Below are 12,645 nucleotides of genomic sequence, written 5' to 3'. Positions count from 1 at the left end.
TGATGAGTCTTTCTTTACCTAATCACTGAACAAGTGCACATTTCTACTCTGAAGCGTTTTTAGAGGAGTACTTTTATAGATGGAATTTACATGCAGTATAATGAGGGAGAAAAATGACAACAAACTGATAATGCAGATTCATTTTTCAAAAATCAGTTTTATCTTTAATTGTTACATTCCAAGGGGGATATATGAAAGTTAGTCATCTTGCAACTGTATAACCTCTGAAGAGAGATGAGTACAGAGTCACAGATAAAAAAATACACCTAACTCCCAAGATGACAGGTGCTAGAGAAAGTATGTGCCTCATACCATCAATCCAGACAAATGCAGGAAGATTTTTATAATAAATATTTCATCATATTCTAACTCCTGAGACTTTACCCATGAAAAGAAAGGGAAAGATTTTTTAAGAGCTATCATACACCTACAATATATTAAACTATTAAAGCAAAATAGAACAAAATGTCAACACTGTCTTGAATGTGCACTGCATCTGAATTTATCTACATCACAGTACTTGAAATATGCAGCTCCAGGAGTCAGTGTCCACTTATGTTTTGCCTTAAATCTGCAGACATTACTTACCATACAAGCATCTTGAAAGTACGAGTGCAAGAAACCAAATGATGAACACAGCCAGCAGGGTTTCATTCTGAGATCAAAACTACACTGCAAGACTTTGATTTCCAGTACCTAGCATCAATCAGCAGAAAACCCAAGTATATTTACAAAAGGTCTTTACATAAAGTGATTAGTGAGTTGTAAGTAATTACTGTGTTCCCAGGTTCTTTTCAACCACATAAATAGTGGAGAGAAATATATAGTTAAAAACCACCATAAAGTCACAACGGTAAATAATGTACCACAGTGGCAACCCAAGGTATCTTAGGGCCTGTTTTCTTTTCAGTTTTGTTAGTAAAAGCCATTTAAAAACACATAGATTTAGGCTTTTGGTTAACTAATCTATTTAAATTGCTTCCACTCTAGTACATTCCTTCGATGTTCAAACACTTGTTTCTTTTTTTAAATCAATAACAAATCATTCACGAAAACACTTCTGAATTGGCAGGATCAGGAAGACTTCTGTCAGCTCTTTCCACTAGTCCACAAGCCTGGGGTTCCTTCCCTGAGCCCCCCTTAGCTCAGCACGACGTGGCGGTCAAAGACAGACTTGCGCTGCTCCTGGACCTGGAGCTTCCAGCGCTGCTGGGCATACTCCACTTTGTTCAGCACGTTGGCGCGGCTCCGCGAACGGGCCAGCACGTCGTGGGCGTTTGCAAAAGGCTGGTGGTCCTGGAATGGCAAAAACACAGTTACTCCTCAGCAGCTACAGGTCTTTTGTGTCATTACGTTCCATAGGATGTGGGGGTTGGTTTGGTTTTGTGGTTTTTTAAGGTAAAAGAGATGTTCCAAGAAGCTGGTCAGTAACATGACCAAGCAAGTTTTTGAATTGCTGGAGCTGTACACCAAGTTCTCATTCAAAGGAACTTCCACAGATTTCCCAACTAGACCACACTTCACTGTACTGGCAATTACCCGCTGCCCAGAGACACCACAGTGAGCTGTGCAATTAGATCCACAGCCTTGCATCCATTTGCAGCTCAGGGCAGACCCAGGCACCTCCATCACTGTGGTGAACGCACTTCACAACTGAATGGGGGTCAGCTCCCTGCCAGCTCCTGGCCATTTCCTGCCAGGCACTTCAGGATGTTCACACACAGCTTCTATATCAAACCAACACACTCTGATGTTTACTAAACTAAGCCTATTGTGCTGAGCTGTCTGAAAGCACAGTGTCAATACAGCTGTTTAAGTGACAGAGCTCAACAAGAAAAGAGTGCTTGTTTAACATTTATTACTCTGTTTTCTAACAGTATCTGCAAGGCTTTATTTTCTGCTAGCAAATATAGCCAAGTTATAAACAGTAAGAGTTGGAACTGAACTTCTTATTTGGCTATTAAACTGTTTGGACAAAATCATTCTGCTAAAGCTACATCAGATACACAATGCATAATGAAAAATAACATCATTATGTCCTATATTAAATAACTGTCTTTTTGTATCCCTACATTTCACATTCTTTATTTTCCCCGACACTTTTGAAGACATTTACATTAATGGATACTTTATTTGTGATACGACTGTGCAGAGCAGCTCAATCTGACAACTGACAGCTGCACACAGATTATCATTAATGATACCTATTGAAATGATTGCTGTAAGTCCCAAAGCCACAATGAGCATTAAAAAAATATGCTCATAGAGAACAAGAGACAATCTCTGATCAAAAAAGCTATCATCTCATCATAAAAAGTCATACAATTGGATATACCTAGAATGGACATTTAACAGGAGACAGGTCACTTCATTCACAGGGAAAAGAAATCATAATAGCAATACGTGGTTTGCTACTGTAAAACACATGGTGGGAGAACACAGGGCAGTCTAGATGGTACTGGCCTTCCTGACAAACAAGATTCCCAGCTCCAACGCTGATATCTTAAGAACTTCTAGAGAACTTCTCGAGAACATCTCAAGATAAAAACTACTGCTTTATGTACCTTGATTTCATAACAAAAATATGTGACTGTTACCCAGTGCTGGAGACTGGAAAGGCCAGTAATGAAACCATGAAAACCATGTCACTCCTGGACTACTATTCCTACTACCCTTTTCCCAAAAAAAGCTCTTCTGATCTGTTGGAATTTACTGTCACATTTTGATTTCTGGCTGTAATACTAAGAAATTATTTCAGCTTCCATCACTATTCTGCTTCATTATAGCAATTTCTTCTTGAAGTTTTATAATCAAGAAACTCAAACTGGAACAATAGAAGATGCAACCCCTGTACTTTTCTTTTTGTAAAAAGTAATCTAAGCAGTAAGCACTTCCTATAAAAATCATCACTGGCAAGACTGGATGATTAACTCCTAAAAGTTGTACTCCTGTATATTCTTACCTCCATCCCTACACTGTATCTTGTCTATGAAAACAATCTGTGCCTAGAGCTGACGTAACTGAAGCAATTCTCACTACTTTCCAGCCCAGTGAAAAATGAAGGAGTGGCTTCACAGAAGTCATCACACCTTTCTTTTCCTCTCCCAGTAGGAAAAGCATCTACACTGCCTGGCAAAAAAAAGCTGCTCACGCCAAATCATTATTTATCAATCAACCAACCATCCCAATCTTTATGCTAACCAAGAGCACAAAGACTCTGGTGAACTCACCCCAATGTCTTCATCGCTTTGTATGAGCTGTGAATGTCCAAGGAGACGCCTCTTCAGGATAGGTTCCACCAGGGTAAGGTACACCATGTACAGAAGAAGCAGGCCCAAAATGGACAGGTATATGATGATTGTCACCTAGATAATGCAGCATAGTTTACGCCAAGACTCTGACATTTCCCCCCCAGTCTCACAACAGGCAGCAAGGACCGAAAGATGAGTACAGGTGAAGTTTGATCTTTGGTAGTGTCACCAGATGATTTAAAAAACAGAAAGAAAGGAAAACTAACAAACTACAACATGGTATTAGAAGGGTTATGGGGAGCTTGAAAGAGTGAGACTTTGCAAAAAATCTTAGGCTATGTCTCTTAAAACAATGCAGTGTTATAACTCTCACTTCCACAGAGACAACTGTTCAGCCTGGCCATTAAAAGGTGACAAATCTGGGGCATCACCCAGTGGTCTCCCATTGTCTAGCACAGACCTGCATTCAATCACCAAGCAAAACAGGAAGGCAAAACAAAACAGCAAACTTCTAAAATCCCAAAATAAAGTCGTTTGTGTTGTCAAAAACCAAAAGACATACTGCAGTCTATCCACAGCAGTCCAGGCCTCAATGGCTCCAATGGCACAAGAATGTGAAGAGCACAGAAAACATCTGTTAGAACAAATATGGATAAGGAAAATTTATAGTAAGAAAGTAAGACAGCTGTGTAATGAGAGGCCGTCTGAAATAATAAGGACAACAAAGCCCAAAGCTTAACAAAATGTCTTAGAACACTCAGAATTTTAGCAAGGTGTAAAGTCTGATCTCAAAAGTGGAGATCTTCAGTAAAGGGTCTCTGGTTCACTTCTTCAGCTAAAGTTTGATGTTACTGTTACTGCTCAAGATTGAGAACAATTACTACAAAAAAGTTACATTTTAGGCTGCCTTAGAACAGTTTTGGCTTTAAAAATAGCACTTCTCTAATAGACAAATTTACTAAACAGCTGAAGTCTTTAATATATGCCAAGAGAATTACACTGCTTACCTTAATTGTGACTGAGCTCCTCTCCTCATATTTGCACTCACAACGTAAACAGTAAGCTTCTACATCAGGTCCAGGGACAGGCATAGGCTCCACCACATGGAGACAATCACTGAGAAAACACAGAAACTGCCGAGTCAGTTTTGAGCTGGCTTCAGCTGAGCTGCTCCACTCTGCTGCAGGAGCTGAGAAGCTCAGCTACTTAAGTTCAATTGTTCTAAACTGCAGGTGCAAATAAATCACTGTGCCGAAGTTATGTCACTTAAATGAGAAATACAGCTACTGAAAAGTTGCTAAACAAGTTTTAAGATCTTTCTAACTCAATCCAGTGTCTTCATTTTCCAGTGAAAAGTATTAAAGCTGTTAGCAGAACAAGTCCAAGGATACGAATCCATCACAAATGCATCATTTGACACTGACATCATAGATAAAAGTAAATTTCAGCTAATTCCACTTCTTTCTTCACCACACTCAAAAGAGCCTTATTTCATCCTTTCACTGTCTGAAGGGAGATTAGCCTCTCTCTGACATTCATGAACTGAATTTCTTTTTTTCTTGTCATCACAAGGTACAGACATTGGGGGAAAAAAAAGGAAGTCAGATGGGTTGTTTCTCTAAGCAGCAAGAGAGTGAATAAAGAGCATTCAGATTTCAGCTAAAGCATTTGACTTAAAAGATTACCAAATGTAAGCCAGCCCCCTGTGGAAAAGTGTGGTTGACAATATTATGGGCACTCTACAGCACAGCATTAAAATCCAGCTGCCATGAGACAACTGCTCCCAACAACAACTTACGTAATGTTGTTGGTCTTTCTGCTTTCAGGCTGTTATTCAGAGTTCAGACCCCAGGGTCCCTGCAGAGCACTGACAGAACCAGAACCCTGTTCCACCTTTCTGCTGGTTACCTCAGTGTTGGCACAGTCAGCAGCAGGTAGTGAAACAAAAGGTGTGAAGTGACAGCAGCAACTGGGACTCAGCACTTTACTGGGCTAAATTACAGAGCTGCAAATACTCAGCAAGGCACCAGTTCATCTCTTCTGCCTTCTTTGTACTTCTTCTTCATAGCTACAACTGCTGAGTGCCACCTCATAGCCTCTGGAGGGGAGTGGAGGGTTTATTTTTCTCATTCATGTGAAAGGAGAACTGTATTTTCCTCTGAAGGAAGGAAGTGGAAGAATGCAGCATTTAAGCTACAAAAATAAAAAATACATGCCAGGTAGAACCTGTGCAATTGCTGTTCCTATGACTGAAAGCTTGTATCGATTGCCCAAGTACTGCAGAAATCTTGTATGTTGGTTAAGTACAGTAGTAAGTTTGTTACTGAGAATTTTAAAAATATTAATATCAGCCCTTTTTCTTCTCCAAGTTGCTAGAAAGTGCAAAATCTACTGGAACATCACAAAACTCCAGAAACAACAGTTCCTAAATGATGGGATGGTTTTTAATTGTAGAGCGAGCAAAGACAATGCTCCAAAGGCCCAGTTCCAGGTTTGTGCTCCCTTGTCTTTACACCATTCCAAGTCACTGGATTCAAAATACACCACTTTCTTCCCTTCTACTACCTCCAAGTCTAAATAAACAATTAAACATGCAAACCAGCAAACCAAAACAGAATACAGGGCAAAAACTACAGGGTTTAAGACCTGTCCCTTGCTAGAGCTGAATTCTGGAGTACTTTTGAAAGAAAAGCTCCAGTAAAAGTTATGGAAACGCTCTGCTTTGTCATGGCACCACCACAGGAAATTCATCTGTAATCACTACAGAACAAGTCTTGAACCAGTAAGATTTATTATCATTTTGTATGTGCCACACACACTCACCAGTCTTTCTGTGAAACATTTTTGTTGTAAATATGGCCTGAATGGTCCTTGTAAGGAGGGCAGATGCATTTACACCGGACATCCTCAGAATTCTAAAAGTGAAGTAAACAACACGCTTAGAACAAATTATCATACGTTAGTGTATCATTTATATTATCAGGGGTACAGAAGGCATTCTTCACATAAGACTTGAAATATTTAACACAAATTACTTGCAAGTATCTTTGAACAGTCTTTCTCAGGGCTTCCTACAAGTTTAAGAACAACCCTTCAGAATTATTAAGCAAATAGAATAGAGCAATCTGTCAAGTAATATTCTTATTTGAGATAGAAACACGTTCTTGAGGGGAAAAAATGGAATTTAAGCTCATTCCTTTTTCTAAGAAAAACCACACATGCAGAAATTGCTGATGTTGATTACTCAGCTACTCATGAGGACAGCTGCTTAACAGACACAGTGATGATCTTAAAAGGAAGAATTCTAAGCTTATTTTAGCAAATAATAAGAGACAAAGGATAAACGTGGCTTATCTAAAGTTCAAGGCAATTTCTAGTGCCATTGCAGAAGAATGTGTGAACAAGTACTGCTAATGAACTTCTACACTGAACAGCCAAGTCAGAGTAACACTGAGTGGGCACAGGTCAGCTGGAAAACCCTGACTGCACTAGCACAGAATCACAGCAAGGTTTGGGCTGAAAGGAACCTTTAAGATTATCCTGTTCCAGCTCCACTGCCACAGGCAGGGACACCTTTCACTAGACCAGGTCGTCCAAAGCCTTATCCAAACTAGCACGGAACACTGCCAGGGTCAGAGCATACACAACTTCTCTGGGCAACCTGTGCCAGCGCCTCATCACCCTCACAGAAAAAACTTTCTTCCTGATAGCCAATCTAAACCTACCCCCTCTCAGTGTAAAACTTTGTCCTGACACTACATGTCCATGTCATCAGTTCTTCTCCACCTCGCTTACAGATTTCAGGTACTGGGAGGATTCCAGGTACTACAATTAGGCCACCCCGGATCCTCCTCTTCTCCAGACTAAATAAGCAATCCCAGTTCGCTCAGCCCTCCTCACAGGAGAGGTGCTCCGGCGCTGTGATCACTCTCATGGCCTCCTCTGGATTTGCTCCATGTCCTTCCTGTGCTGAGCAGCCCAGCGCTGGGTGCAGCACTGCAGGGAAGTCTCAGGAGAGCAATGTAAATACACCCCGCGTACTAAACACTCTCCACCAAACCACTGCTGCTCTCACCACAGACAAGTCGAACCGCTGATAACCATTAAAAAGGAAAAACTCGGACGTATGTGAAGAAAATTCAAACGCGGGTACTTCTGACTGTAGAAAACACGGTGTTCCCCGCCCGCCACAGAGAACTACGGTAGCAGTCCCAAATATTGACCCAGCAGGGCCAAGCGCAGAACGCCTGGGCTCGGCGTGTGTGAGGCCGGGCAGGGACCGCCCCGGCAGCCTCGCAAGCAGCACCTCCATCTCCACCCGTAGTTCCGTGTGACGGTGTTCCCGGGCACCACGGCAAAACGACATCGACGGCTGAGAGCTCAAGGGGAGCGCAGGAACCGGGGCTGGCGCCGCGACCGCGCCACCGGGCCCTGCTCCTCCGCCGAGCGGGGCAGGGCAGCGCCCGCACGAAACCACCGGCTCCGACCTTCCGCTCCAGCCGGCCGGGGCAGCAGCGGGGCCAGGAAGGCGGAACGACCCGCAGGACCGAGCGCCCGGCGGGGGGAGCGGACGGAGGGAGGGCCCGGTATCGGAGCACCGCTGTGACCCGCCCCACCCGCCCCGCTCACCTTGGCCTCGGCGCCCAGCCCCGCCAGGGCGGCCAGCAACAACAGCGAGCAGAGGCGCGCCCCGCGGGCCGCCATGTCGGGCCCCGCCGCTCTGTGGCCGCTTTACCGCCGCTCGTCGCCGCCAGGCCGCCGCCGGGCCGCCGCCGCCATCACTTCCGCCGCCGGGCCGCTGCCGCCATCACTTCCGCCTGCCGCCGCCCTCACGTGGGCTCCGTCCTCACGTGGCGGCGTCCCCGGGGGAACGGCGGCGCCACGCGAGGGTTCCGAGGAGCCGTCCGGCCGGCACAAATCTATTCCTGGAATCGTGGAATCATCAGGGCTGGAAGAGACTTCCAAAACCATCCAGTCCACCCACCAATGCAGCACTGTAACCACTAAACCGCATCACCCAGCGCCAGACCCAGAAACCCCTTGAACATCTCTAGGCATGGTGACTCCACCACCTCCTTGGGTAACCTATTCCAATGCCTGACCATGCTAACAGCGAAAAAAGTCTTCCTGGTATCTAATCTGAATATCCCTTGCCTCAGCTTAAGACCATTTCTTCAAGTCCTCTCACTCCAGGCACGGCAGAAGAGACCAGCCCCCACCTCACTGCACCCTCCTTCCAGGCAGGTGTAGAGAGTGATGAGCCTCCTCTTCTCCAGGCTAAATAAACCCATCTCCCTCAGCCACTCCTCATAAGACATATTTTCTAAGTCTTTCAGGAGCCCCGTTACCCTTCTCTGGACACACTTTTGTACCAACATGTCATATTTTAAAGGGAGGTAGAGCTAACTGGCATGTAGTTCCCCCAATCTTGGCCCTGTTGGAATGGGTTGGAAGTGATTATTAGTGCCACTCTAAATGAGGTGTGTGAGCAGTTTATAAGCATTTTTTACACATCCAAACACACAGTTACATAAATCTTCATGCATTTTATAGACAGCTGTTTTTCTGAGAAAATGTTACCAAAATCCAGCAATGTTCCTCATTTGTCATGTGATTATTTCCACCCAAGTGCTGTGTTCACCTTCTTGCAGAGGGCACCCAGCCTCAGTGAGAAGCAGCATTTCCAGCTGTGGTCCCTAAGACCTGGCAGATTAAGCAGTCGACAGAATTCCCCTTATTTGTGTAGGGACCCCAAAACCACCTGGCACTGCCAGGGCTGGAGCCAGCCTGACCCTGGCACAGTAGTCACTGCTGAACAAGCATTTGAGCTCAGCCTGGGAAACAGCTCGGGCTCATCTCAGCTCCTCTGACACCTCCAGACAGGAACAGCAGGTGGTGTGACTCAGCCCATTTCCTCCTTCTCCTCCTCTTCATACCCTCTGTCTTCCATGCAGCCATTCCTGTACCAGAAAGGAGCCTACACAAAAAGTGGAGAGGGACTCTTTACAAGAGCAGGTGGTGACAGGACAAGGGGAATGGCTTCAGACTGAGAGTAGATTTGGATGTAATATTAGGAAGAAATTCTTTACTGTAAAGGTGTTGAGAGACTGGCACATGTTGTTCAGAGAAGCTGTGGATGCCCCAGCCTTAGTGTTCAAGGCCAGGTTGGATGGAGCTCTGAGCAGCCTGGTCTAGTGGAATTTGTCCCTTTCCATGGCATTGGCATTGGAACTGGGAGGATCTTTAAGGTCCCTTCCAACCAAAAGCATTTTACAATTCCATGGTTCTCTGTCTAAACTTCCAAGCAGCAAAACTACATGGCCAAAAGCTGCTGTTTCCCCTCTCCCTCCCCAGCCCTCTCACTGGCTGTAAGTTCAGAGTCCTTTAGATTCACTAGACTTTTCAACTCTGCTCTTCACTCCTTCCTAATACAATAGGTTGTGTAATACTAGCAGTGCATCAGATATCTCTGGAAAGCAGCTCAAGTTACTATGGAAACACAAAACACCTTTATTTAAAATTCAGGGGAAATTGCCAGCAGAGTGTAATGAGCGTACATCAGGTTTCAGCCTTAGCCAAACAATTTGTCTATTTAATGACTGTATCTGCAATGGAAGTGTTTTGAAGGGTAAAGGTGGCTCTGTGTCTTCCCCACCACCCACAGCCATAGTCTATGATGGGCAGATTGGCTGCTGAGTTGAAAAACATGCTGAATCTTTAGAAAAACACAGATCACATTTTGAGCTGAAGTAAACAATACGCAGTTTCGGAAGCATCACTGCCCTTGGAAGAGTTTGGTGTAGGAAAAGAGACCCTGATTGTGGTGCTGACAATGGTCTGAAATTAGGCATAAGGCAGCCACTGTGTCTGTGTGAAATCATCACATACTACCTTCACACAGGCCTGAGAAAGTGGCCTGGGCAATATTAAGGAGGAAACAAAAAACAATCCTTGGGAAGTGAAAAATGTTTACAAAAGGGTGTAGACTCTAAAGACCAATCATGTTCTTGGTACCGAACTACTCTATAAAAGTAGAATTTAGAAGAATAAAGATTTGCTCTCATTTTACCATCATATAGAGAGTCATGTTGTTGTTTCTGTGCCGTCTGAAAATCATAACAATACCTGGTAAACTTTTTTCTTTACCCGCTCAGAGAGTTCTGATACACAGGTGTTATGGATTGATGCAGTTTGGTTTTTAGTTAAAGTGGAAATAGCTCCCTGTCAGGACCTTGGAATTGTTTTAAGACAGTGTTATAAATGCCAAAACGATATTCCAATTAAAATAATAATTTGGTTTATTAACAAAGATCGAATCAGAGAATTTCGGTAAACCCACCAACAGCGGAGACACTTGACAGTCTTTTTCCCAGGAAAATGCCAAGGGTGAACTGTGAGACGCAGAACCTGGCAGTCTGCTGTCTCCCCTACAGTTCACAAATTTGCCCGGTTCTGGGTTTAGTTTTTATACACTTTATTCTTCCCTCGGCAATATTTCCCCATATTTCCCTTTGTTTCCCGGCTAGCTATTCAAATCCAAGGGTGTCTCCGACCAGGCTGGAAAGAGTTCTTTTCTCAGTTCATAGGTTAATGTCCAGTTTCTATAGATCCTTATGGCTGATGAAGGATCGAGATATGGATGATGATGCTTGCTGCTCGGTGAGGGTGTAGTCTGGTGCTCTAGATGTTTCTGCCACCTTGTCTCGATGGGTCTCCTGCCGGTGCTGGTGGAGGCTGCCAGTTTCCGTAAACCTTTTGTCTCTTTCTGAATGTGAGTTTCTGGGGTGGCGCCTGCCCTTTCATAATTTTGGTTTAATAAAATGTTACAGGGTGTCCTGAAACTTACATTTTCATACAACACACATATATATCGTTTTGTTGTTTTCAATAATATTTCATTAACTATAAGAACATGAATTAATCATTTCACATTTTTCACACCCAGCATGAAGTCAGATGGAGAGAGAGAGTGAAAGACTAATTGGAAGAAGGATGGAGGACTTGCCTGCTGGCTGGACTTCTTATAGGGCCATGGAAATGAACTCTGTATGTAGATTATCCCTTCAAATCATGAGAAAGATATACATTTGGGGAGATGACTGTTTATTTGTAGATTTTTACGCAAAGGTGTTGTGATAGACTGAGGAATATTGCATTAGAATCTGTGATTCTTGTAGTCCCATGAGATGCTTGAACAGAGAGAGATGAGAAGCCCTTTGTGCCAGTAGAGGAGTGAAGAGACATCTCTGTTTCCTGAGATGAAGAATCCTTTGTCTCTGGAGTTGTGAATCTTTAAAAGGTGACACCCCAATATGCCTGAGTTCACATGACCCATAAGCAGTTTGGGAAACTGCTAATGGGAGGAAGGGTCAGATTTTCCCTGGGCAGATGTTTCTGTGACAGTTAAAACTCACAAAAGAACTGTTCTAGGTTGTTAGTGGGATCCATGACTCTAAAAGAGACTCCTTCTCCTAAAGAAGTAATGCAAGACTATTTTTCAAATAGTGAAACTGACTGAAAATCACAAGTTGTCTCTCTATGTTGCTTGTAGGAAGGTGAACAGTTTGTGGGGAGAAAAGTTATGACAGTTTCATTTTTTTCCCCCTTCCTTTAGTGTGTGTTAATAAATCTATCTGTTTACCTCAAGTTGGGCCTGTTTTGCCTTTTTCTCCCAAAGTCTATTTCACAAAAAGAAAAGAGAGTAGGCACAAAAACTATCACAAATTTGGTGTGTTGGCTGGGAAAGGTCAAAATTGGCAAATGTGAAACTGCTACAACAGGTAATAAATGTGCTCTTATTTAGGTGACTGAAACAGCCTTTGGGACCTTCAGGCCCAGTCCTGGAGCTTCCTCAAATCCAGGAATGACAGAAAAAAGAAGAAATAGGAACTTGTGAGACACAGGCTCTTGGTGCTGCAGGAGATAAAGGTTACTTCTTCCAGAAGATGAGTCCATTCTTCCCCTAGAAAACAATAATCAGTGATTAGGTAAGGAAAGCTCCTGGATGAATTATTAAGAAAAGAACACAGAACATTTAAAATTTTTTTTCAGTTTTGTTTAAATTCAGGGCTATTTTAATGTATTTGTCAGCACACTAGTATCAGAAGCAATACTGTTAAACAACAGTTTTTTAAAAAGGGGAAAGATGGCTAAAAAATGTATACAAATTTGATTTTAAGGAAATTATTAAATGACTGCCATGACTATAATTGCTTTCCATGTTGCTAATCTTCCAGAAGGGCTGAACATGTGTTCCATCTTCAAGAGAGCCCTCACTGGATTATTGGCCACTCCCTGCACTGCTAATTCTGTCCTTGCTGGACCAATCCTCTTCAAGTTATTGGAGCTGAGCTCCCTCATCTAGTTTGCTTTTTAAAAATAACATAAACCCTGC

The 12,645-nt window shown here is 43.3% G+C and overlaps 1 protein-coding gene across 1 annotated transcript; it reads right to left on the bottom strand.

Moving 5' to 3' along the window:
• Positions 1-137: 137 nt before the first annotated feature.
• TMEM9B (TMEM9 domain family member B) lies at positions 138-8,063 on the bottom strand. The gene is made up of 5 exons (XM_063398033.1): positions 7,881-8,063; positions 6,075-6,166; positions 4,259-4,367; positions 3,231-3,365; positions 138-1,296 (listed from the first exon to the last, which is right to left on the bottom strand). The coding sequence occupies exons 1-5, from the start codon at positions 7,953-7,955 to the stop codon at positions 1,141-1,143; spliced, it is 567 nt and encodes a 188-aa protein (XP_063254103.1). The 5' UTR covers positions 7,956-8,063; the 3' UTR covers positions 138-1,140.
• Between the last annotated feature and the right edge of the window lie 4,582 nt (positions 8,064-12,645).

Source organism: Prinia subflava, chromosome 5, assembly GCF_021018805.1.
Source record: "Prinia subflava isolate CZ2003 ecotype Zambia chromosome 5, Cam_Psub_1.2, whole genome shotgun sequence".
NCBI lineage: Eukaryota > Metazoa > Chordata > Aves > Passeriformes > Cisticolidae > Prinia > Prinia subflava.
This window is presented reverse-complemented; position numbering and strand designations above follow the sequence as displayed.

Excerpts from the sequence above, each read along its gene's own strand:
- TMEM9B (XM_063398033.1), bottom strand. The coding sequence starts at position 7,955 with ATGGCGGCCCGCGGGGCGCGCCTCTGCTCGCTGTTGTTGCTGGCCGCC. Across the intron at positions 6,167-7,880 it reads GGCTGGGCGCCGAGGCCAAG|AATTCTGAGGATGTCCGGTG; the intron begins GTGAGCGGGGCG and ends CTTCACTTTTAG. Across the intron at positions 4,368-6,074 it reads AATGTTTCACAGAAAGACTG|TGATTGTCTCCATGTGGTGG; the intron begins GTGAGTGTGTGT and ends GTGTTTTCTCAG.